The 23,636-nt window shown below is 45.2% G+C and overlaps 1 protein-coding gene across 1 annotated transcript in view; it reads left to right on the forward strand.

The window, feature by feature from the left end:
* The first annotated feature begins 3,645 nt into the window (after positions 1-3,645).
* Positions 3,646-23,636, forward strand: part of CORO2A (coronin 2A) — a 425,741-nt gene continuing 405,750 nt past the window's right edge. The window contains exon 1 of the mRNA XM_075604517.1: positions 3,646-3,842. Within this exon, the coding sequence (XP_075460632.1) occupies positions 3,828-3,842 (15 nt within the window). The 5' untranslated portion in view covers positions 3,646-3,827. The remainder of the gene's footprint in view (positions 3,843-23,636) is intronic.

The raw sequence follows: 23,636 nt of genomic DNA on the forward strand, positions 1-23,636 counted from the left end.
GGGTGTCAGGCAGCTGATAGAAACTAGGGATGGGCTAGGAAAGCAGGAGGTCCCTTGTTCTGACTTGCCAGAGAAGACCCCTATGACAGATTCCCCAGTGTTCACAGAGATAGGGCTGTGGGTAGGTTGGCAGCCAGGAGCAGTAACCAGGGCTAGGGGGGTACAGCAGAGGGTTCTGTCCCCAGATCAGCCAAGGGTAGCTACAGAGGGTAAGGGCAGCATAGTGGAGGAGAGAGGAGAGATGCTGACCCTAGCAGCAGTGGTGGTAGCGGGTGCTTATCTCCTGGCCTTCAGTTTTGAGAGGGCAGGAGCAAAGCACCTGGGTACCAGGAACCCCAGTACTGGTTACGGGGGATTGCCTTGCCCCAGGGGGCAAGGGAGAGGGTAGTAGTCAGCATCCCAAGTGGTTTCTGGAACACATAAGTGATGCCACTTGGGATGGGGGCTGCCCTAGAGCCAGGGAGGAGAGGCATAAGGATAGCAGAGCAGCTACAGGTGGGCACAGGGCCAGAGCAGGTAGGGTCCCTACAGGATAGTGATATAGCCCTTTCCCAGACTGGTTTGACGGAGAAGCGATGGTCTGTGTTTGTTAGCTGGTCTCCCGCTGATACAGAGACATTCCAGTCTCTGGGCAAGATGCAGCCTGGTCTGCACAGGTGCCCCTTCACGGTGGTCTTGGTTCACCAGGCACTGGGTGGGGGGCAGAGAGTGGCATAGGAGAAGGCCCAGCAGCCACGTTGGCGCCCTGCTCTGCAGGACCTTGACTTCACAATCCAACGTGGCCAGGACAGTGTACTGGATAATGCTGGAGGACAATTTTGCCTGGACAACCCCTCAGGACTTATGTGCATCAAGGATGCCAGTAGTGTCCCAGTGCCAGGGTGGGCAACTGGGCCACAAGGCACCCATTGAGCAGGTGTGCCAAGTGAGTAATAAAGGGGTCACCCCCATTAGGAACCCCCTTCCACCGTCTGGGAAGTGAGGGGTTAATCCAAAATGTACCTACAATACATATGTTCCCCTGCTTCATAACCAAAAGGTATGTCCCTTGGTTATCCTATTCTCACATTTAGAGGGATTTCATGTATTTTTATTCCCCTGCCTCAGGGCAAACTGTGGTCTATTTGATAGACGTGTATACAGTATTGGTACAATTATTGGTGTTTGTACCTCCATCAACCACATACACTGGGATCATGTCGGGAGGAAAAGGGTTAATTGCATTTACATGTTTATTGCCCTTTGTCCCCTTTCCCGCCTTTTCAGTCTCCATTTTGCAGCATCTCCGTAGGTCGCCATTGGAGCCTCATGTAATCTTATGGAGATTCCTGTGATTTGGGCCCGATACCTGAGAAGACCTGCAGGTGGCGCCCGAGAGGAGGAGCGGAGGTTCCCCATTGAAAGTGAATGGGGTAATGCATTTCAATGGGGATTCCTCGAGGCCGACCTCCGGAGACGAGCTGGCAGCCAGACCGCAAAACCGCAAAAGCAGATACAATATCAATGAGGAGCTTTGATCACACAATTGGCGTGGGAACTAGGCTACGGTCAAGTTCACCACCTATTAGTGTGGGAAACTTTTGTTCTAGGGCACCCAGAAATAAAATTATTTTTACCCCTAACCCCTAGGAACCCCCTCACTCGACCCCAACCGGGTCCGACAATTAATGGCAGCGAGAAAGGGTGCGCCGGCCATGAGGGTCCTACCATTGACCGCAATTGTGGAGAAAAGCCGCGTGGCTTTTAAATCTTAAGTGTCAAACAGTGTAAACTGAGAACCCATAACTCCGGTTCCATAGGGACCAGAGCACAACGCTCATAGTGCATTAAAAATTATATTGACACAATCAATTAAAGGGTAAGTATTGTGCATACATCAGGATGATGTTAAACAAGCATTTCTGGGATTAATGTTACCCAAACACCACATGGAAGCCGGAATAGATATCGTCACAGGTATTGGAAACTGATGAAGAAACCTGTTGGTTTCGAAACGCGTTGGAAAGTGTGCTAGTTATTTGCCTTAAATCTACTGCTCCAATATTGTAAGCTGATCCAGCAACCGGCACGAGTACCGGTGAAACCCTCCAGTGACGTCACTAACCCGGAAGTGCCTGAACGGAGGACAGTGAGAGGAACCCAGCTGGCGTGGAGCTCCGTCTGAAGCAGCCCCTTCTGTGTGAGCTGCAGATGTGCTGGACTTTTCGTGTGAGCAGGGACTTTGGTGGACTCCTTACTTACCAATTAGGAACCGGTGGTCACGAAGCAGTTTCCAATACCTGTGACGATATCTATTCCGGCTTCCACATGGTGTATGGGTAACATTAATCCCAGAAATGCTTGTTTAACATCATCCTGATGTATGCACAATACTTACCCTTTAATTGATTGTGTCAATATAATTTTTAATGCACTATGAGCGTTGTGCGCTGTGTTTCTTGTGTTTTTATCTGTTAGCTCTAAGGGGTTTTGAGCCATCCCTGTCACCACATCTGCAGACGCTCTATTTTGTTCAACAAAGGTCATTTTACTAAATATTTTACTTTGTATTAATCACTTCACGGTATATATATTTATTAGCTGCGCACTGATTCCTCACCTCTTCATAGGGACCAGAGGGCTGGGATTTGGCCAACATGTAGTCACTGCTCCGGCATGACTGCATGGCAATTTCCAGCCCTCTCCCCTCAACCGGATGGAGTAGGGTTAACTGTAAAAAAGTGTAAGTTGCCCATTGACTCCAATGGTAGCGGAGGTCCCATTGAATCCTATGGCGGCGCCGGCCCATGCATTTCCTAATGCAGCGCCAGCCCTATTGATTCCAATGGAGGTAAAAGCCGCGAGGTAAACGGCTAAATTAAAAATTGTGAAAACCTGAAGTCCATAACTCCGGTTCTGTACGGACTAGAGAGCTGGGATTTGGCCAGCATGTAGTCACTGCTCTGGCATGACTGCTTGGCAAATCTCTCTGAGCAACAGAACGGAGGCAGATTAATTGTGTAAATTGGGTTTCTGCCATTGACTTCAATGGCAGAGAAATGCAGCTTCTGTAAAAGTGCATTTAAAGTCATTTATTATAACCGCGTAGAATCCTCTCCGGCATGAGGATCTGGCAATTTGTAGCCCGCTCAGCTCAGCCGAACGGATTATTTTAATATATATATAATTGTGGAAATGTACTGTGTTTGGTGCCTGCATAAAAGCCCGGGAAAGATACTGGCTCTGCAGTATGTTAATGTTCAGGGGGCGACTATAAGTCTACAACAAGACCCCTGATCAAAGGCTACTATAAATGCTCATAATTAAACATACAGTAAATGAAAGCCAAGTGGCTTGCTGTAATAGCCACACCCTCCTAATAAATATGAATGTATTTACCCTTGGGAGCTTCCTATTTTTGTCTGCATGTCTTAGCACACAAAGGAAGAGTCTCCCTTCATCCCTGAGGTCCAGTGTCTTCCGAACCATTTGGTCTAGTCATACAATAGCCTTTAAGAACACACTGCATGCAAGGGGTTTATCTAATTTATGTTGAATCCTCCCAGATCATCTCCAGGAGGAAGATTTAAAAAAACAAAAAAAAAAACACGTCATGATTTATGAATGAACGTGACTGGCTGATTCTGCAGGATCTGCAAATTGTTACTACTTACTGCTCAGTGTAGCTTAAGAAAACAAACAGGAACAATTCTGCATGTGTGTTTATTACAGGGAGTGCAGGAGAAGGAGAAGCAGAGAGAGAGAGAGGGCAGGGCTTGTCTCTGTGCCCTGAGATCATCACTGCGGGGAGCTGGACAGCTGAGCTGAATCACCGAGAGTAGATCTGCATGACTATTGCAAAGGTAGGACACATTTCAATCTCTCTCTAAAAAAAAAGGTCAGAGTGGGCTCAGCACTTGTGGATGGAGATCTGCATGAGCAGATTAAGCCTCTTCTCGTAATGCAATCAACACACTACAGTACCTCCACCCAATAGGGGAAATGTGTTGGATTAGAACAGGTTGGTGCTTTTATACTGTAAATACATTATAATCTATTAGGTTTAAACTGCTTTAGACTTCCTGCACCAATCGGGTTAAACTGATTGTATTTTTTTTTCTATTTACAAGGCCCGTCAAGATTTGAATACATCAGACCAGAAATTTGGTTTGGCAACACCCAAAATATACTGTACTGCTTGGTGGGTTCATGTAATTATCATGCAAATCCCAATTGATTTATAGAGTTTAAAAATACCTGGTTTCACTCAGTGTAATAGTTTTATTCCTGGCACAGCATGCAGTCTTTTATTGGTCAATTTCAATTATATAGAATTCTTTGCTTGCAGCCCTTAGTAAAATTATATGCAAGGTTTGCTCTGTCGGTGTACTAGTTTTGCATTGGTGATCTTACACTAATAATATTTCATTGCAATTTACATACATACATTATTTACATAATAAATCTGATCTTTGGTTTAGTAGAATACAAGACAAAAACTTTGTCTAATCCTCTTATGGCCCCTTGTATCCGTTATCTGTACTGGACACTTGGGCAATAATTAAATATGCATTTATCCTAAACCATAAAATCCTAACTAGGCATGTATATGGATTGCAGTAGTCAGTACCTGCATTTGCCCCTTGTTAACAATTGTTTTATTTATTTGTTATACCTTATGTATAAGAGTGGGGTCTGATCACCTGGACTTTTAGCATGTAACAGAGTATGTGATGTTGCAAGACAGGTGAAAGCTAAAACTGAGGCTTTTGTTTGTTTTTCCTAAATGATGTGTTACAGCTAGAAGGCCACAGTGTAATTGGATAGGTTGTAGACGTCAGCTTGTTTTAATGCTTCCCTTTCTTGTGCAATGCTGCTGGGGGGAGAAGGCTGCAACACATTGTGCTGCAGTAGTTCTAATAATTTTTTTCATATAACCCTTTTCTCCCAATAGGACTCAAAACACTTCACAATTACAGTACATCAGACGGTACATAGGATTTTTTTACAGTCCCTGGGAGCTTAGAATCATGTTTTTGGTGCCTGAGGCACAGGGAGATAGTGACTTGCCCAAGGTCACATGGAGGTGACACCAGGAATTGAAGGAGGTTCTCCTGATTCAAACTCTGTGTCATTGTTTTCATTCAGTGTCTTTACTCACTAACTATTTACAGCTAACGGTTACAGAACACAATACAAAACAATAACAAACTAAAGGCTATGATACTTAAAGCACACTTCGATTGTGAGCTCTTCGAGCAAGGATTCCTTTCTTCCACTGTTTACTTATTGTACAGTATCTTGATACTAACTAATTATTGATGGAACTATTGTCATTAACAGTACTGTATGTAGACCAAAGTTCCGTAGTAACAGTGCTCAAATGTGTCAGGTCACTAGTCACATTCATGTAGAATAATCAATGTATAGCTTGATTGAAGAAGATGCATAAAACAGGTGACCTAAAAGTCAGTGAGTGCTGGTATGTACAGGTATATACTCATAAATGAGAGGCATATAATTAATGTCCTGGTAGGTCATAAATATGAGAGGTAATAAACATGTCCCACTAAGTCACCTCCTATTAGGACTGCTTCTCCAGAGTGTGTAAAATCATGTATATGGTTTACACGCTTTACACTCTTCTGCCCTTCCTAACATCTCAGCCCTAATTTCTCGTTATGCACCATCCAGACTCTTGCGTTCTTCTCACTTTCACTGACTGCCCCACACCTCTGGAATGCCCATCCCCTCAGTACCCGACTAGCACCCTCTCTATCCACCTTTAAGACCCATCTTAAGAAACACTTGCTTAAAGAAGCGTATGAATAGCACTGGGGATAATACTGGACACATGTTACATAAAGCTTGGCCCCCCGCAGACGCACTTACCAGAATTCCCTCCTACTGTCTCTGTACGTTCTCCCTACCTACCAATTATACTGTAAGCTCCTCAGAGCAGGGACTCTTCTTCCTTAATGTTACTTTTATGCCTGTAGCACTTATTCCCATGACCTGTTATTTATACTATCTGTTATTTATTTGATTACCACATGTATTACCACTGTGAAGCGCTATATACATTAATGGTGCAATATAAATAAAGACATACAATACAAAGTATATTGTCCCAGCAATGACCAATGTATATTAGAGATGGTAGCTTACTCATATAAGGTCACCTGTACTTTCTCCGGTGGCGTGCATCCAAGTAGTAGAGGCAGAAGGATCGTCCCAGCAGGGAAAGGAGAGGGAGCACAGCCGTGCAAGTAAGAAGATAACCCGGGGCCAAGAAGATCCGATGAAAAATTCTTTATTCATGATATGACAACATGGTGCAGACAAGTAAAAAATTCCTCTTATGCGTTTCACGCGTGTACTCTCTCTGACGATGCACCGCGTGCGGTGTGAAACGCGTAAGAGGACTTTTTTTTACTTGTCTGCACCATGTTGTCATATCATCAATAAAGAATTTTTCATCAGATCTTCTTGGCCCCGGATTCACTTCTTGCTTGCACGGCTGTGCTTCATCTCCTTTCCCGGCTGTGCTCCATCTCCTTTCCCTGCTGGGACAATCCTATTGTCATTAATATTCTTATACAGCAGGGCCCCGCTTCTCGGCGCTCCGCTTTCCGGCGATCCGCTGATACGGCGGCACCGAGAAGGGGGTCGCCATGTTGAATCGGAAATCAAGCATGCTCAGAATGGGTGGGTGCGCAAGGCGTACATGCGCAGACCGCAGGTTGCGCGCGCAGCGTATAGATCGCACATGCGCAGAACGGCAAAAATGCCAGTTGGTGCATGCGCAGCACTGAAAATCGCCGGATCCGCTTTCCGGCGATTTTCACTATACGGCGGACCTCTGGAACGGAACCCGCCGTATACCCGGGGCCCTCCGGTACTTAATTCATACCAAGAGGGCTAAATATCACGGTATCACGGTTATTAAGCACTTTTTGCCCCTTATGCATCATGTTGCAATGTGGGGAGTGTGACAAGGAGAAGTTAGGGAATAGTTACCAGATGCACAGATTATAATGAGATATATTAAATTCTGCACCCGTGGGTGTCACGTTTTTCGCCTTCAATCTGCATTTAAAAAAATTACACATTTTTAATGTTGCGTAACTTTTTGGCTTGTAACAATTTGCACCCAGATGTAAGATGTAGGAAATTACATTTGATGCAACTGCTCCAAAAATATTGTGCAATGCATCAACACACTGCTCCAATATGACCTTGATAACCATAGTGTTTGTACACAATGTATGTGAGAGATTAAAATCTGCCACCACAAGGGCTGAAGCAGCGGCTCCGTGAGTAAAGGCACCGACTCAGAAAACAAACACTGACGTTGAAGCAGAGGAGTCCGGTTTGAATCTGCTCCTTATAACTTTGGGCAAGTAACCTTTTATCTCCCTGTGTCTCAGGCCCCAAGATTAGATTGTAAGCTCTCAAGTGCAGGAAATCATCATGCATTCATTCGTGCACAATGCAGTAAAAGAGAAAAGAATATCACTTCTAACACTTTTTTTTTTCCTTTTACATTTAATGTGGCCTCTGATGGCCATATTTTTATTTTATACAAGGCAAACCTTGGGCTACAGGATGGACGTCATTGCATATCAAGATACATTGCTTTCCTCAAGTTGAATACTTGTTAGGGTTAAAGTAACCACCTGGAGCGAGGAATATCAGGGACAGGTTCAGGCTTAGCCATGTTTTTTTATGGTTGACTCTTGGAAGTATCGCATCCTGTCAAATCCTTGATTCTGAGCCCTTCAAAAGTAGAATACATGCGGATCCTGAGTGCCATGGACATTTTAGCATCAAGGTCATGTGATCTCTTGTGTTGTGTTTTTCCCTCCCAATTGAGTTGCTGTGGTCTTGATGTGCTCTTCCCTCACTACATGCCATGTTGGGAACAGCACAAGGGCCGTGTGCATACCCGTTTTCATGCTTACTCTGTTAATGCATTGCATATTTTTTGAGTAATTAAAGGTGCAATACCACTCACTGTTGTGAATATTTCTCTGATCCAGAATACTAGTTACTGCGTTTGTTGTTAAATATGGAATACATGTTTGGGGGGGATTTAGAATATTTTTAAGAGACGATTTCAAGAATTTGTGATTTTATAAATAATATTTCTGTGTCAATACTGTATAGTGATGCTGGTTGTGGAATTTGCTCCATGTGTGCACTGGTCACTACTTTCCTCTCAAGGTTTCATTGTTCGTCACTGTATGATAATGGACTTTGTGGACTATTTTTAGGGTGACCAGGCGTCCCGGTTTTGCCGGGACAGTACCGTTTTTTTCTGTGCTGTCCCGGCTGCCAGTCCGTCCCGGCAATGTCCCGGTTTTTCTCCCTGGTCCCGTTTGTTTTGCACTGTAGATGCGGTGGCGGTGAGGATGCGGCAGCCCGGCCGGTGAGTATTTTTTTGCATTTCAGGGGGTAGGGCTTCTAATATGCCGGGCTGCAGGTGATTGGCTGGAGGATGCCGGGGGTGGGGCTTTCTCTGCTTCCTCCCCCGAACCCCGCAGCCCGAGCGGGCAGGGAGGTGGGAGCGGGGACAGCCGTTGGCTGTTTGGCGCTTTCCCCCCCTCTGCCTCCGTTCCCTGTGGCTGCTGCTGCCCGAGGTAGGTAGGTAGGGTTGGTGGGAGCGTGAGCACGGATGGCTGGAGGGGTGCGCACTTTCCCTCCCTCCCGTGCGCATGGGGACAGTGCAGGGTTGATGTTGGGGAACTCCCTGCTTCTGCCCAGGCGCGCGGCCTTATCCCCGATAGTTGGGAGAGAGCGGAGCCAGGTCTGGCGGGCGGGTTCTCCCCCCGTCCGGTCCACAGGCTCGGCGAGCAGTGACTTCCATCACTGGCGGGCGGTGCAGGGGCTTGCGGGCGGTGCAGGGGGAGGCGGGGTGTATCAGTGTTTGTGTATAGGTGTGTGTATCAGTGTGTATCAGTGTGTGTGTGTGTATCTGTGTGTTTATCAGTGGGGGTGGGGTGTGTGTATCAGTGGGGGTGTGTGTGTATCAGTGTGTGTGTGTATCAGTGTGCATGTGTGTATCAGTGTGCATCAGTGTGCATCAGTGTGCGCGTATATCAGTGTGCGTGCGTGTGTGTCAGTGGGTGTGCATGTGTGTCAGTGGGTGTGTGTTTCAGTGGGTGTGTGTGTGTGTATCAGTGGGTGTGTCTCCCTCCCTGTCTCCCTCACCCTCCCTGTCTCCCTCACCCTCCCTGTCTCCCTCACCCTCCCTGTCTCCCTCACCCTCCCTGTCTCCCTCACCCTCCCTGTCTCCCTCACCCTCCCTGTCTCCCTCACCCTCCCTGTCTCCCTCACCCTCCCTGTCTCCCTCACCCTCCCTGTCTCCCTCACCCTCCCTGTCTCCCTCACCCTCCCTGTCTCCCTCACCCTCCCTGTCTCCCTCACCCTCACCCTCCCTGTCTCCCTCTCCCTCACCCTCCCTGCCTCCCTCTCCCTCACCCTCCCTGTCTCCCTCACCCTCCCTGTCTCCCTCACCCTCCCTGTCTCCCTCACCCTCCCTGTCTCCCTCACCCTCCCTGTCTCCCTCACCCTCCCTGTCTCCCTCACCCTCCCTGTCTCCCTCACCCTCCCTGTCTCCCTCACCCTCCCTGTCTCCCTCACCCTCCCTGTCTCCCTCACCCTCCCTGTCTCCCTCACCCTCCCTGTCTCCCTCACCCTCCCTGTCTCCCTCACCCTCCCTGTCTCCCTCACCCTCACCCTCCCTGTCTCCCTCTCCCTCACCCTCCCTGCCTCCCTCTCCCTCACCCTCCCTGTCTCCCTCACCCTCCCTGTCTCCCTCACCCTCCCTGTCTCCCTCACCCTCCCTGTCTCCCTCACCCTCCCTGTCTCCCTCACCCTCCCTGTCTCCCTCACCCTCCCTGTCTCCCTCACCCTCCCTGTCTCCCTCACCCTCCCTGTCTCCCTCACCCTCCCTGTCTCCCTCACCCTCCCTGTCTCCCTCACCCTCCCTGTCTCCCTCACCCTCCCTGTCTCCCTCACCATCCCTGTCTCCCTCACCCTCACCCTCCCTGTCTCCCTCACCCTCCCTGTCTCCCTCACCCTCACCCTCCCTGTCTCCCTCACCCTCACCCTCCCTGTCTCCCTCACCCTCACCCTCCCTGTCTCCCTCACCCTCACCCTCCCTGCCTCCCTCACCCTCACCCTCCCTGCCTCCCTCTCCCTCACCCTCCCTGCCTCCCTCTCCCTCACCCTCCCTGCCTCCCTCTCCCTCACCCTCCCTGCCTCCCTCTCCCTCACCCTCCCTGCCTCCCTCTCCCTCACCCTCCCTGCCTCCCTCTCCCTCACCCTCCCTGCCTCCCTCTCCCTCACCCTCCCTGCCTCCCTCACCCTCCCTGTCTCCCTCACCCTCCCTGTCTCCCTCACCCTCCCTGTCTCCCTCACCCTCCCTGTCTCCCTCACCCTCCCTGTCTCCCTCACCCTCCCTGTCTCCCTCACCCTCCCTGTCTCCCTCACCCTCCCTGTCTCCCTCACCCTCCCTGTCTCCCTCACCCTCCCTGTCTCCCTCACCCTCCCTGTCTCCCTCACCCTCCCTGTCTTATCTTAACTGCCGTATACCTACACCAAAGTAACCTACCCTGCTTTCTTCCAGATCTGACTCAAGTTTCACGCGGCAGACATTGGAAGACGGGTAGGGAACATCTCCCCTCCAGTATAGTACCTTGAGGGACTGCGGATCAGGTAAGATCCAAGGCGGGATTGCTGCTTTAGAAATTGTGAAGAGGGGGCATCCTGACACTGGTTAATGGGTTCAGAATCATTCACATCTCGCTTTTTATTTGTTCGATTAGTGAGGTCATCCGACACACACACACACACACACACACACGTAACAATGTAACAAGGACTAATGGTAGTAAAGTATAAGTGTACTACAGTAAATAAACTATTATGTAAAAAAAAAAAAATGTGTCCCGGTTTTTCATTTTCAAAATCTGGTCACCCTAACTATTTTGCTGAACTGGCTTTGGGAGATCTTATGTATACTTGTAAGAACAACAATATCATTAATACTGTAGTACTGATAATCTTTAATCTCAATACATTTTCCTTGTGGAAATTGCAATGAACTGTATTGAGAAATAATTCAAGTTCGGTACAGGCAGTGTGTTTGTAGAATGGAATGTGACCTGTAAATCTTTGACACTTGTTTCCTTTATGTACATTACCTATGGACATTGGGTCAATGCTTTAGATTTAACACATTGTTTCTCTTTCTTGTGTGAGGCTCTGTTTAAAGCTGCAGTTAAGTCAATATCCTGCATGTGTGGTTTTTTTAATAAATCAGTTCTGTACTATGCGAAAATAGTTGTAGCATTTTTTTATTTTTTTTAAAACAACTTTGAAAGACAATTTGTAATGTATTCTAATGTAACAAGCATTTTTGTTTCTATAGCAACCCTTTAGAAAAGCACAACCCCTTCCTTTTCTGTAACAGGCTCTGGCACACCCCTTTGTGAGTCCTGCCCCCTCCACAGCCGTGCACAAGCATGAGCACAAATGTATCTGTTATTGCCTGGTCACATGATCTTCTCCACAGAACTGTCAGAGCAGCAGCAAAGGAGAGTAGCTCAGAATGAATTAATTAAACCTTATTCCATTGCACGTGTGTAGTTAATGTTAAATATTAACAACTCATTTAAAATCAGATCTGTATATATCATGCTGTAAACAATATGTATATTTAATTTTGTGTGAATGTGTGTGTTATTAAAATTAATAATGGCTTGTTCTTGTATAGCGCTGCTAGTTTTACATTGCACTTTACAGAGTCATTTTGCAGGCACAGGGCCCTGCGGAGCTTAGGTGTGTATGTACTGTATGTGTGTGTATGATATAGATATATATACATGCACACATATGCGCACATGTGCATGCGCACACATGCACACGTATACATGCGCACACGCACACATACACACACATGAACATGCGCACACGCACATATACACGCACACATAAACATGCGCACACGCACACATATACATGCGCACACGCACACATAAACATACGCACACATAAACATGCGCACACATAAAGATGCGCACACATACATAGACACGCACACACAGTGTGTATGTATATGTGTGTATATTTTTATGGTATTGCTTGACCTGAGGAAGAGAGGAAAACTCTTGAAAGCTTGTCCCATGACACAAATTGTTGGTCCAAATAAAAAAAGGTATCAACAAATACAGAAGAACTCGTTTATTCTGGTGTGTGTGTGTGTGTGTGTGTGTGTGTGTATATATGTATATATATATATGTGTGTGTGTGTATATATATATATATATATATATATGAGACAAATCACCAAAAAATCTACTCGCCACACAAAAAAATCTACTCGCCACCTAGTACCAAACGTGTGCTGTAGGGCCAATATTTACTCGCCCAGGGGTTAAATCCACTCGCCCGGGGCGAGCAAATGTATAGGTTTGTCGAACACTGTATATATATGTATATATATATATATATATATATATATATATATATATATATATATGAGAGAAAATGAGAAAAAAACAGGCGCACACCTAGTGCATTAAAGTATAACAATCATTTTATGGAACATTAAAAAATAGACAAATGCCCACTCACAAATCAAACAATAAAAAAGAGCAGTTATGAGATTGGCCCTCATAAGCCACTGGCAGCGTCTCGATCAGCAATGAGGGCCAATCTCATAACTGCTCTTTTTTATTGTTTGATTTGTGAGTGGGCATTTGTCTATTTTTTAATGTTCCATAAAATGATTGTTATACTTTAATGCACTAGGTGTGCGCCTGTTTTTTTCTCATTTTCTCTCATAGGTATTTCCAAGGGAGTTGTGTCCCTTTCAAACGGGCTGCCTTTACCTGGATGCACTCTATTGGAACGGGACTCTATGTTTTTTGAGGTTTTTGGTATACATCTAAAGCTATTCATTTTTATTTTTTAGTAATTAAATTTTTTTGTATACTTTTATATATTTTTTATAACATTTTTTATTAAAATTTTATTAGTTATTATGTGATATATTTTTAAAACATAGGATCCATCTTATATTATTACCCCCCCCTGGCCACCCCATTGGTTGTTTCAACACAGTAGCTAATTCACTCACAATTTATAGGTTGTTATAGTAGGCGCTCCTTAATGTTTTTGTTTTGTTTTGAGATATATATATATATATATATATATATATATATATATATATATATATATATATATACTAGCTGATATACCCAGCATTACCCGGGATGTAATTTTGGGGGGGTGGGTGTGACAGGGTTGGGCTTCCCCCCCCTTGACAGCTAGGTGGGTGACGAGTGGGTGGGTGACACTTGAGTGGGTGGGTGGTTCGGTGACTTTTTCTGGGTCGGTGACTGGGTTCGTCAGTGGGTGGGTTTTGGTCGGTGAGTGGGTGGATTTTGGTCGGTGAGTGGGTGGGTTTTGGTCGGTGAGTGGGTGGGTTTTTTGGTCGGTGACTGGGTGGGTTTTGGTCGGTGACTGGGTGGGTTTTGGTCGGTGACTGAGTGGGTTTTGGTCGGTGGGTGGGTGGGGTCGGTGAGTGGGTGAGTGGGTGGGTGGTTTTGGGTGAGTGGGTAGGTGGTTTTGGGTGACTGACTGGGTGGGTGACTGACTGGGTGACTGACTGGGTGGGTGGGTGACTGACTGGGTGGGTGACTGACTGGGTGACTGGGTGGGTGACTGACTGTGGGTGAGTGGGTTGACTGAGTGAGTGGGTTGACTGAGTGAGTGGGTTGACTGAGTGAGTGGGGTGACTGGGTGGGTGAATGACTGGGTGGGTGAGTGACTGAGTGAGTGGGTGACTGAGTAAGTGAGTGACTGGGTGGATGTGTGGGTGACTGGGTGGATGTGTGGGTGACTGGGTGGATGTGTGGGTGACTGGGTGGATGTGTGGGTGACTGGGTGGGTGTGTGGGTGTGTGGGTGGGTGGTTGACTTTGACTGGGTGACAGTGGGTGGGTGGGAGACGGTGGGTGACTGGATGACAGTGGGTGGGTGGGAGACGGTGGGTGACTGGGTGACAGTGGGTGGGTGGGAGACGGTGGGTGACACCTTGACCGGGTGGTGGTTCCTGGTGGCAGACGGTTCCCTCCTGGCACTGATTTCCCCGTGGCATCTGGCTGGGGCAGGAGGTGGGTTTGAGAAGTTTGTGGGGGGGCAAGAGTGGCAGGCTAGCGCAGGAGACCCGCACCGTGCTTCCCCTCCGTTCCTCGTTGGAAGCGAGGGGGGAGGAGCCTGGAGTTTGCTGCTGGGGCAGGAGGGCCGCGCCGTGCTTCCCCTCCGTCTGGGAGCTGGTGCAGTGCGGTGCACGTGAGTGTGATGGTGCGGCTGGGGATGTTGCGGAGCATCCGGGTTTGAGTGGGGCTGAGGTGGGAGAGTGAGGCCACCAGAAGAGATGTGTGTATGTGTGGAAGGTGAGCTGCGATCCGGCTGACGGGGGAGAGTGACGGGCACCGGGAGAGGGTGTGTGTGTGTGTGTGTCAGAGGTGCACGTGGTCACGGTGTGAGGAGAGTGTGCATGTGTGTCTCTTCTCCCTGCCTGGCTCCTCTCTGCCTGGCCCGCAGGCCAATGAGCTGTCCAGCAGACATACACACACACAAACATTATTTGAGACATATATATATATATATATATATATAATTTATTTTATTTTTTTATATATATATATACAGTGTGTATATATATATATATATATATGTGTGTAAAATATATATATATTTATGTGTGTATGTGTATATATATATATATGTATGTATTTTTGGTTTACCTTGACGTTGGTAAGCAGGCTTATGACGCTTTGGCCAAAGGGTTTAACTAAAAAACAAAGTAATTACTATTATTATTCAAGTATTTAAAATTTATTCTCATTACCATATATGTTTTGTCAATTTGATGTAGCATTGGGCACCCATGTCTTCTGTTGTACATACAGTGGCGGACGACCTGAGTCTAAATCGGCTAGATCCGCGGCGCTCAGATAATCTCGGTCAGGTGCGTTTTATTTGTCCGGAGTGAATTGTGTTATTTTAGCGCTCGTGATATTAGCATTTTATTCTCTCTGTCTGCAATACTGCAATGCCATGTAAACGCGAGCTGTTATCTTGGAAGTCTAATACCTTCGCGGTTCAATCTACGTCAGTACACAGTCTGTGTACGCGTGCAGTAATTGTAAATTTGCATATTTAAAGTATACATGCATTTGCAGTGCTGTACTGTACAGTATGTCTCATTTGAAAATTGTTGAAACGCATAGGCGTGTACAGTACTGTAACAGTGTCACATTTTGGCATATACAGCGCTTTCCCCTCGCTCAGGATAATTAACTGCACTGCAGGGTATTTCAACTTCTTATCTTCTGTGCAATGCAGTACATCTCTCCCACACCATTCCTTTGAACGTGTGTCTGGTTTCAATCACATTCCTGCTTGACAGCAGGTGATTACTGCGCATGCGCCTGTAACTTCGCCCACCACTGCTTGCTTGAGTGAGTGACCAAAAAAAAAAAAAACATTTTTTTAATGCTAATTTTTTTTTCTCCACAAGCCTGCAAAAACCATCTTGATACTGTATTACGATATTCAATCTGAGCTGTAGCTTTTGACTGCGACCCTGTGCGTTTGACTGCACATGGTTGATTTGTTTGCTTTTTACGTACTGTATTTGGGGGTGTAGGGATCATATTATTATGATGAACTGCCTTTTGAAATTAAAGTATGTCATTATCTTTGAACTTCATGCAGCTGTACCCTGTAGCCACCTCCCCCACGAACACACACAAGGCTCGCTCAAGGATTTGAAACGCCACAGAGTCATTCATTTTCTGAAGCTTGACATTGTGTTCTTAATCCGTCCATAGCCGAGCGTCAGTCACTGCGCCTGCATGTAATCCTCTTTGAGATGGGAGCTAGCTGATTACTGCGCATGACTCACCCAACCCCCCCCCCCCCTCCAACCCTTTGAGGCTTTGTTTACGGTAACGCTTTGTAAAATCCCTTCTCGAATTTGATATGTAAATCTGATTTGCACAGCATTGTTAGAATTGAGAGTTAAAAAAACCATTAACTGATTCATGTTGTTTTGTCATTCTTTCTTTTTCTTTGGTGTACTGTAGGTGTGTGTGTGGGGGTGGGTGGGGGGGTTGTTGTCAATGATTATGATTAGCAGGAATGTAAATAAATATTTATTTTATTTTATCAGGAACCAAAAAATACAAATATAAAAATAATCATGAATAATACAGAATGTATTAAGTTCTTCTGGCAGATTGTAATTGGATAAACATTTATAAAACATTTGTAAAACATGGATAAACATGAATAATGCACATTTATAATAATATTATTTAATAATATATTATTTTTATATATATATATATATATATATATATATATATATATATATATATATATATATATATATATATATATATATATATATATATATAGTAATATATATAGTAATATCATAATATCATATTTTCCGTTTTTATCTTCTTCCTCATTCTGTGTACAGTACAGTAGTTCATTGAGAGAGGAGAGGTTTTGTGTACATCATTACTGCTGTTTATATACTGTACACTTGACTGTACAAACAGATTAGACTGCACACAACACCCCCCTCCCCCCAGGCCTTTTTTCCTGAAAAGATAAGAAAAGAAAAAATTAGAGCAGTTATGTGCGTACTGTATTATGGCATTGTGTACTGTATAGCTACTCCACATTAGACTATAGTAGGCAGTTAGTACTGTCAAACTAATCTATACTGGAACTACTGTATACTCTGACTACTGTTAAATACTATGTAACCAGATGGCTGTGCTGCTCTCTGGAAAGAAAAAAATTGAGCAGTTACTGTACTGTAGGTACATACTGTATTATGGCATTATGGTATTGTGTATGCAGTTAGTACAGTTAGTACTGTCAAACTAGTCTATACTGGAACTACTGTATACTCTGACTATTAGGAAAGAAAAAATCTGTGCCATACTTACCCGTATCATACTGTACTTACAATACTACAGCACAGTACTACTTTCCTGATGCTTGCCCATTACGCGCGATCACAATGGGCAACACAGTCGCAATATGGTCTATATATTTATTGCAGCGTTCCACGGTGAGTACATCATTCCAAAAACTCAGTATGCCTTTCGCCAACTCATCCTTTTTGGAGGGTTTCACCACTTTCCGGATATGGTCCTTCAGCTGATGCCAGACCATTTCGATCAGATTGAAGTCTGGCGATCTGTCATTGGATAAAAAGGACAATTAGTTTAAGAGATACAGTACACAGTGGGAACAAATGAGACACGGTTACCGCACTTATTCCGCTGGCGTCTTCACCATGTTGATACCGCGCTGAAGGATATGCGCTGTTGACGCGGTGTGCTTCGGTTCGTGGTCCTGGTAGAAGCGGTGACCATCCCGAAACTCGCGTGTGATGTATTCCTCTATCTCAGGCACAATTTTGTCTTGGAAGAAAGCTTTATTCATGATTCCTATAACAAGAAAAGAAAAGTGCTCAAAAACTGCACAATAGTACAGTACAGTGCATAAGGCTACACTAGTACAGTGCATAAGGCTACATTATATTTGATATATTTTACCTTCAAAGATGACAATGCATCCTGGTCCACGCCTAGAGATGGCACCCCACACATGCATCTTCACGGGGTGTTTTGGCCGCGGCTTCATAAATATGTGACCTTTTTTGTGGAATGCAAAGGTGGCAAATCTCTTCAGCGATACAGTAGACTCGTCAGTGAAGATGCAATCCTGGAAAGTTTCCCCACTGTCGATCCATGCCTGGGCCTGGACCACTCTTTTGATTTTGTTTACGTTTCTTATCATGGGGTACGCTCTGTAATGACAAGGAATAAATAATTTTAGCGGTACAGTTTCCTAAACAACACTTTTACCTCCTGTACTGTCCAGTACTAACCTCACACGTCCATATTTCCATCCAATGCTGCGTCTCATCTTCTTTATGCTGGTCTCGGATACAGTGAGATTGTGATTTTCCTGCAGAGTGTATTTGACCCTTAATGCAGTCTTCTCATCATTCTCCTCACTTATTTTGTCCACCAGAAGAGTTGTCTCCCTACAATGTCAAGAAAAACAATCCGGTAAGTTACAGTGCAGTAGGCCACAAGCACAGCATTACAGTATTATAGCACAGTTCTACAGTATCAATATGCAGCAATATAAAAAATATATATACTGTTGTAATATAAATATAAATTGAAATAACTAAAATATTAGATACAGTAGATCTACAGTACACAATATATTGTTCTACAGTATTAATATGCAGCAATATAAAAAATATATATACTGTTGTAATATAAATAAATCGAAATAACAAAAATATTAGATACAGTAGATCTACAGTACACAATATATTGTTCTATTAATATGCAGCGATATCAAAAATATATATACTGTTGTAATATAAATATAAAAAATATATATACTGTTGTAATATAAATCTACCGAAATAACAAAAATATTAGATACAGTAGATCTACAGTACAATATTTTATATAAAAAAAAATTAAGTTCTATAAATATACTTACGCGTTAGTTACCCTTGGTGCCCTTTTGCGTTCTCTGTTTTTTCCGTGTGCATGATAGCTCATGGTGGTTGCTGGCACAACGATGCCAGAAGTAGCTAACCAGCGTTGGATAGCAGCAATTCAGTGTCCGCTCGTGTACATCTCCTTAATTAGCATGCTGAGCTCCTTGGAAATCTTTTTAACGGGCATTGCTGCGAGTAGAAAGAAATACAAACACAAGAATGTATATTCGATGTTTAGTCGGTTTATTCAATGTGCAGTGAATCCACAAAATGGATGGTGTATTTATACGGTAATGACTCACATTAGAGTACGCCAACTTTCAACACCTGTACCTCGTCGCCATTCATAAAAGGTTACACACTTTGCATAGCCCACCACTCGATCTTTATCTGAACTTTCCCTTGTCCAGATACTGCATTGTGCCATCTGCTTCCATGGATCAACCCCGATTCTATGGACGCAGGAACCCACTCGCCTCTGCCATGCCTGTCATGCAGAAAAAGCGAAAGGCGGTTGCCGTTTCCACGCCAAGGCCAAAGCGACAGGCTAAGGCCAATAAAGAAAACATTCTGCTGACCCCAAAGGCTAATGTTTTAATAGACGTCAGCCTTTTTATGTCAAGAAGAAATACGGTTATGTACACTCAACGCAAAACAAATGGCAGCCAACCCATCGAACCCGCAGACCACTTCCTCCCATACGCTTCGACTACTCTGCCGCCGCTGTCCCGGAAATCTTCAGCCTGTCTTATCCACTACTTGTCCTCGACGCTGCCGCCGCTCTCCCGGAAACCCACAGGCCATCTACGCCAGTTCTATTCGACGACGCTGCCCTGGTGCCTCTGAAATCCACGGGTCACTTTCTCCTTTGCGCTTAGACGACTCTGCCGCTTCTCGCCTGGAAATCCAGAGGTCACTTTCTCCATTTCTCTTCGACGATGCTGCCGCTTCTCCTCTACCGGATATCCAGAGGTCACCTCCTCCACCCTTCTTCGACGACGCTGCCGCTTCTCTCTTTGGAACCCCCATCTCATCCTCCGTAGCCCCCATCAACCCAGATGTCCACATGCCATGCACAAGAAACAGCTCGTTAGACTGGATGCTGAATGGGAAAAGTGTGGATATCCCTGTGGACTTTATTATGCTGACAAAGATAGATCTGCTCTGGAGACCATGCTAAATATGGAGCAACGGATGCTACATATGGATCAACGGATGCTAAATATAAATCAACGGATGGATCGACGGATGGAGAAGATAGAGGCTGACATAGTGGAGATACATCATTTTCTCGGTGTTTATGCCCGTTTCTGCGACGCCGGACCAGGAGGGTGGCATGGATGTGATGAATGGGAGCATCGACCACCTTCCATCACCAAGCGCACCCCCTCCACCAGAAGATTTAGTGTACATTTATGCCATTGAGGAGGATATGACAACCCCGTCACGACCACGCCAGGAGACAACACAGCGACCAAGAAAGCTTCCTCCCAGACAACCTACCCTCGCCCGCCGCCACAAGCACACCCGCTCACAGAAGAACACCCGCTCCCAGAACCCAACCTACATATGCTTGCATCGATACGGTGCCCGACATCATCCTGCGCGAGCTGCAACCGGCACTCTGGGAGAAGTATAGGGTGATGAGTGCTGGTTTACCCTAGAAGTATGCCATGTTAATTTTTAAGCACCACGTGTCCTACTTGCGGTACTGCGGGTGGGCCTACAGTGTGAACTACGAAGGAAATCGCGAAAAAAAGGCGCTTCCTGAAAATGTAAGAAGGGCTATTGTGGAGGAATTGCGACGCTATTTTTCAATTACAGATCCTTTAATGAAAAGCGTTCGAGACTCCATTAATGGCATTTTGCGCCATACAAGGCATCGGCCCTGAAAGGACAATATGGTGGGTATCGCATTTGCGTGACTGTTCAACTGTTATTTTTTTTTTTGTAAATGTTTTTGTAAATGTTTTGACTTTCTGCACTTTAATAAAGGAGATGTTGCGTTTTTTAAATTTTATGAATAAAGAATTTTTTTTAATTACACCATACTGTTGTGCTGTGCTGTACTGTACATGTTTTGACTCTGTACTTTAATAAAGGAGATGTTGCGTGTTTTAACTTGTATTAATAAAGAAATGTATTTACTTACTGTACACAAGACCTGCACAATTCCAGTCCACGAGGGCCGCAAACAGGCACGGTTTTCAAGGCTGTCCTGAAAACTGTGCCTGTTTGCGGCCATCGAGGACTGGAGTTGCGCAGGCCTGACTGACTGTTCTGTAAATGTTTTGACTTTTTGCATTTAATAAAGGAGATGTTGCGTTTTTTAAATTTTATGAATAAAGATTTTTTTTTAATAACACCATACTGTTGTGCTGACTATAAACCATACTAACATAATTCATGTAGAATAAATGCATACTTTGTATTTTTTGGGGTTTATTATACAGTATATATAAAAAAGTATTGTATACGGTCTGAAAACATCAGCATTCTTTTTCAGGTATTCTATCCTAATCAATAACAATGGCCACTAAACTGTAGACTCTGGTACGTGTTTTTTTTAAATCCGATTCAGCAATTTGCAGGCATTGTTACACAAAGCGATATTATCCATCGAAATCCCACCATTTGCCGTTTTCCGCATGAGATGACAAAGTTTTCTTTTCTGAGGAAAAACAAAAGTACAAGTTTTACTGTAATGGTCAGTCCCCTAAAGAAGTTCCCACAGTCAGCCTCACCAATAATTTTCTCGGGGGGCGTCTTCTGTTCACATGTGCATGCGCCTACCGTCGATGTGATGACACGCATACAGTATGCGTTTCAAGAAGGTTCCAATGCGCATGTGCCTAGCTTTTCACCAATTGTGCAGTATCTGCAGTACATGTACCACATGTATTACTACTGTGAAGCGCTATGTACACTAATGGCGCTATATAAATAAAGACATACAATACAATACAATACAGTAGAAGCCGCTCAGCCAATGATATTGCTTACAGGAGAATCGCTTGACTTTTGAATCGCACTGATATTGATATTTTCAAAATTAAAAAAAAGAATAAAATACGGCAACAATACTCACCATGGAATTTCCCAATCAGCTGGCGCCGAGCCACTGCCAGTCCGGTATTTTGATCATACACGTCGTTGACAGGTGACAGTGGGACTACTACACCTGTAGTCAGCTGATGAGGCTGGCAATCGCTTAGGTACATGCAAGCTTGCTCGAAACTGTACGCGAAATCGGGCTCAGGCTGCAGGTATCTGGGTGTGGACAGACAGCAAGGGTTGTCACTGACGGTCGGCCTGTTATTGGAAGCCGGTGCTGGTGCTGGCGCATTGCTTGCCAGCAACTGACGTTTCTTACTTGGTTTTAACACGACCTTTCGCCTTTTGCCGTCTGCATGATCATAGATACGGGAAAAACACGGTGATACACCCCAATACCCTCCAATAAAATCGGGATCAATACGAAAAAAACATGGATCGCTACATAACTTTTTCCTTATTGCACGCTTCCACACATGAGCATCTGGCGAAAATTTGTAAAAGTCATAGTTTTCGATAAAATACTGATAAATTTGAACAATTGTTGCCATCTTATCATCTGTTGCATTAATCACGGCCCATATTAAATAAGCGTGCGTTCTGTCGGGTTTTTGGAACACGGGCTGCAGTTGTGAAATCATGGCGGAACTCTGGACAATAACCAGACCAGAAACTGTGCTTGTCTTTATTTAATATGAAAAGCCTAAGTTGATACATTATTGTAACTTCTTCCTTCAGTCCCAAGGCCAATTTACAATAGACCACTGTGGTATTTTTTAAAATGAAACACCTGCAAGTCGACACATTACTGAAGCGCATGCGCATTACAATTCATGAATATCTGCCATCTGGCAGATACGCGAAGAATTGCAACCAATTAAATCCGAACCATTATCAATAAACACATCAACCGCGCATCAACCGCGGCTCTTAATGCAACATGAATGCGGAATAAATGCGGTCAGAATGCGGCATGAACGTGGTGAAGTGCGTGGCATTCGGAAAAAAATCCCGGAAAAATGTGATGTCGGAGAATAAAAGGAGCCAAGGCTGTATGTCAAATATTACTCTCCCTTATGGATAAGATATATGTGCACAACTACCACACACCTCGCAGGGCTTACTTCCCCAAAATGATAACCACCACCGTGTCCCACACCATGTCCAGAATATTGTGTACCTCACACAGAGTCCCCAAGAGTCCCACAGTATGTTAAATCCCTTGGTCACTAGTCCCACAGTGTCCCCAAAAGAACCCACCCTTACAGGCGTAATCAGTGCCTGGGTATATACCGGTATGTTGGTGCACTTGTTGACTTTTACCTGCCGGGCACGGCAGCACCCGGTCTGATGAGACTTCACAAAGGATCCGCCGATCCTCTCTCGTACACAGACGTCGTCAGGGTGATCCCACCCAGGTAATGTCTCTGTAGTCTCTTCAGTGAGGCCTGTTCCCAGACCTCTCTTCAGGGAGTTCAGTGTCTGCTGTGTCTGCTGTCTCCCTAGCTATATCTAGATACTACAGGGATCCATTCGCTATGCTAGGGCCTGTCCCTTTAGAAGCCACAATCTAGATTTGACTCTGGGCCTATCTTGGGCCTAGGGGGTATTTGCTGGCCTAGTGCAGAGGCTTACTTGCCCTCTGCACGGACCCTCTATCCCCTACCTCTGCCTGTCACAACACTGCCTGCAGGCTCCCTGTGACACACTTCCTTATCCTGCCTGCAGCACTTCCCCAGCTCCAATTGGCTCCCTGGCATCAGGTGGGACACTTCTAAGGCTCATGGGACTTGTAGTCCTTTCCAAGATCCTTCCCTGATTGGCTAGCGTTCGTGCGCTTTTCCACTGTACTGTACATGCATGACATAGAATGGCCGCCGCTGCTGCTCTGCACATGCGTAAGCTTCTCCAAGATGGCGGCTCCCTTCGCAATCACTGGAGCCCCAGGCGATGCGCTCGCCGTCCCGGCGCAC

This window comes from Ascaphus truei, chromosome 1, assembly GCF_040206685.1.
Source record: "Ascaphus truei isolate aAscTru1 chromosome 1, aAscTru1.hap1, whole genome shotgun sequence".
Lineage (NCBI taxonomy): Eukaryota > Metazoa > Chordata > Amphibia > Anura > Ascaphidae > Ascaphus > Ascaphus truei.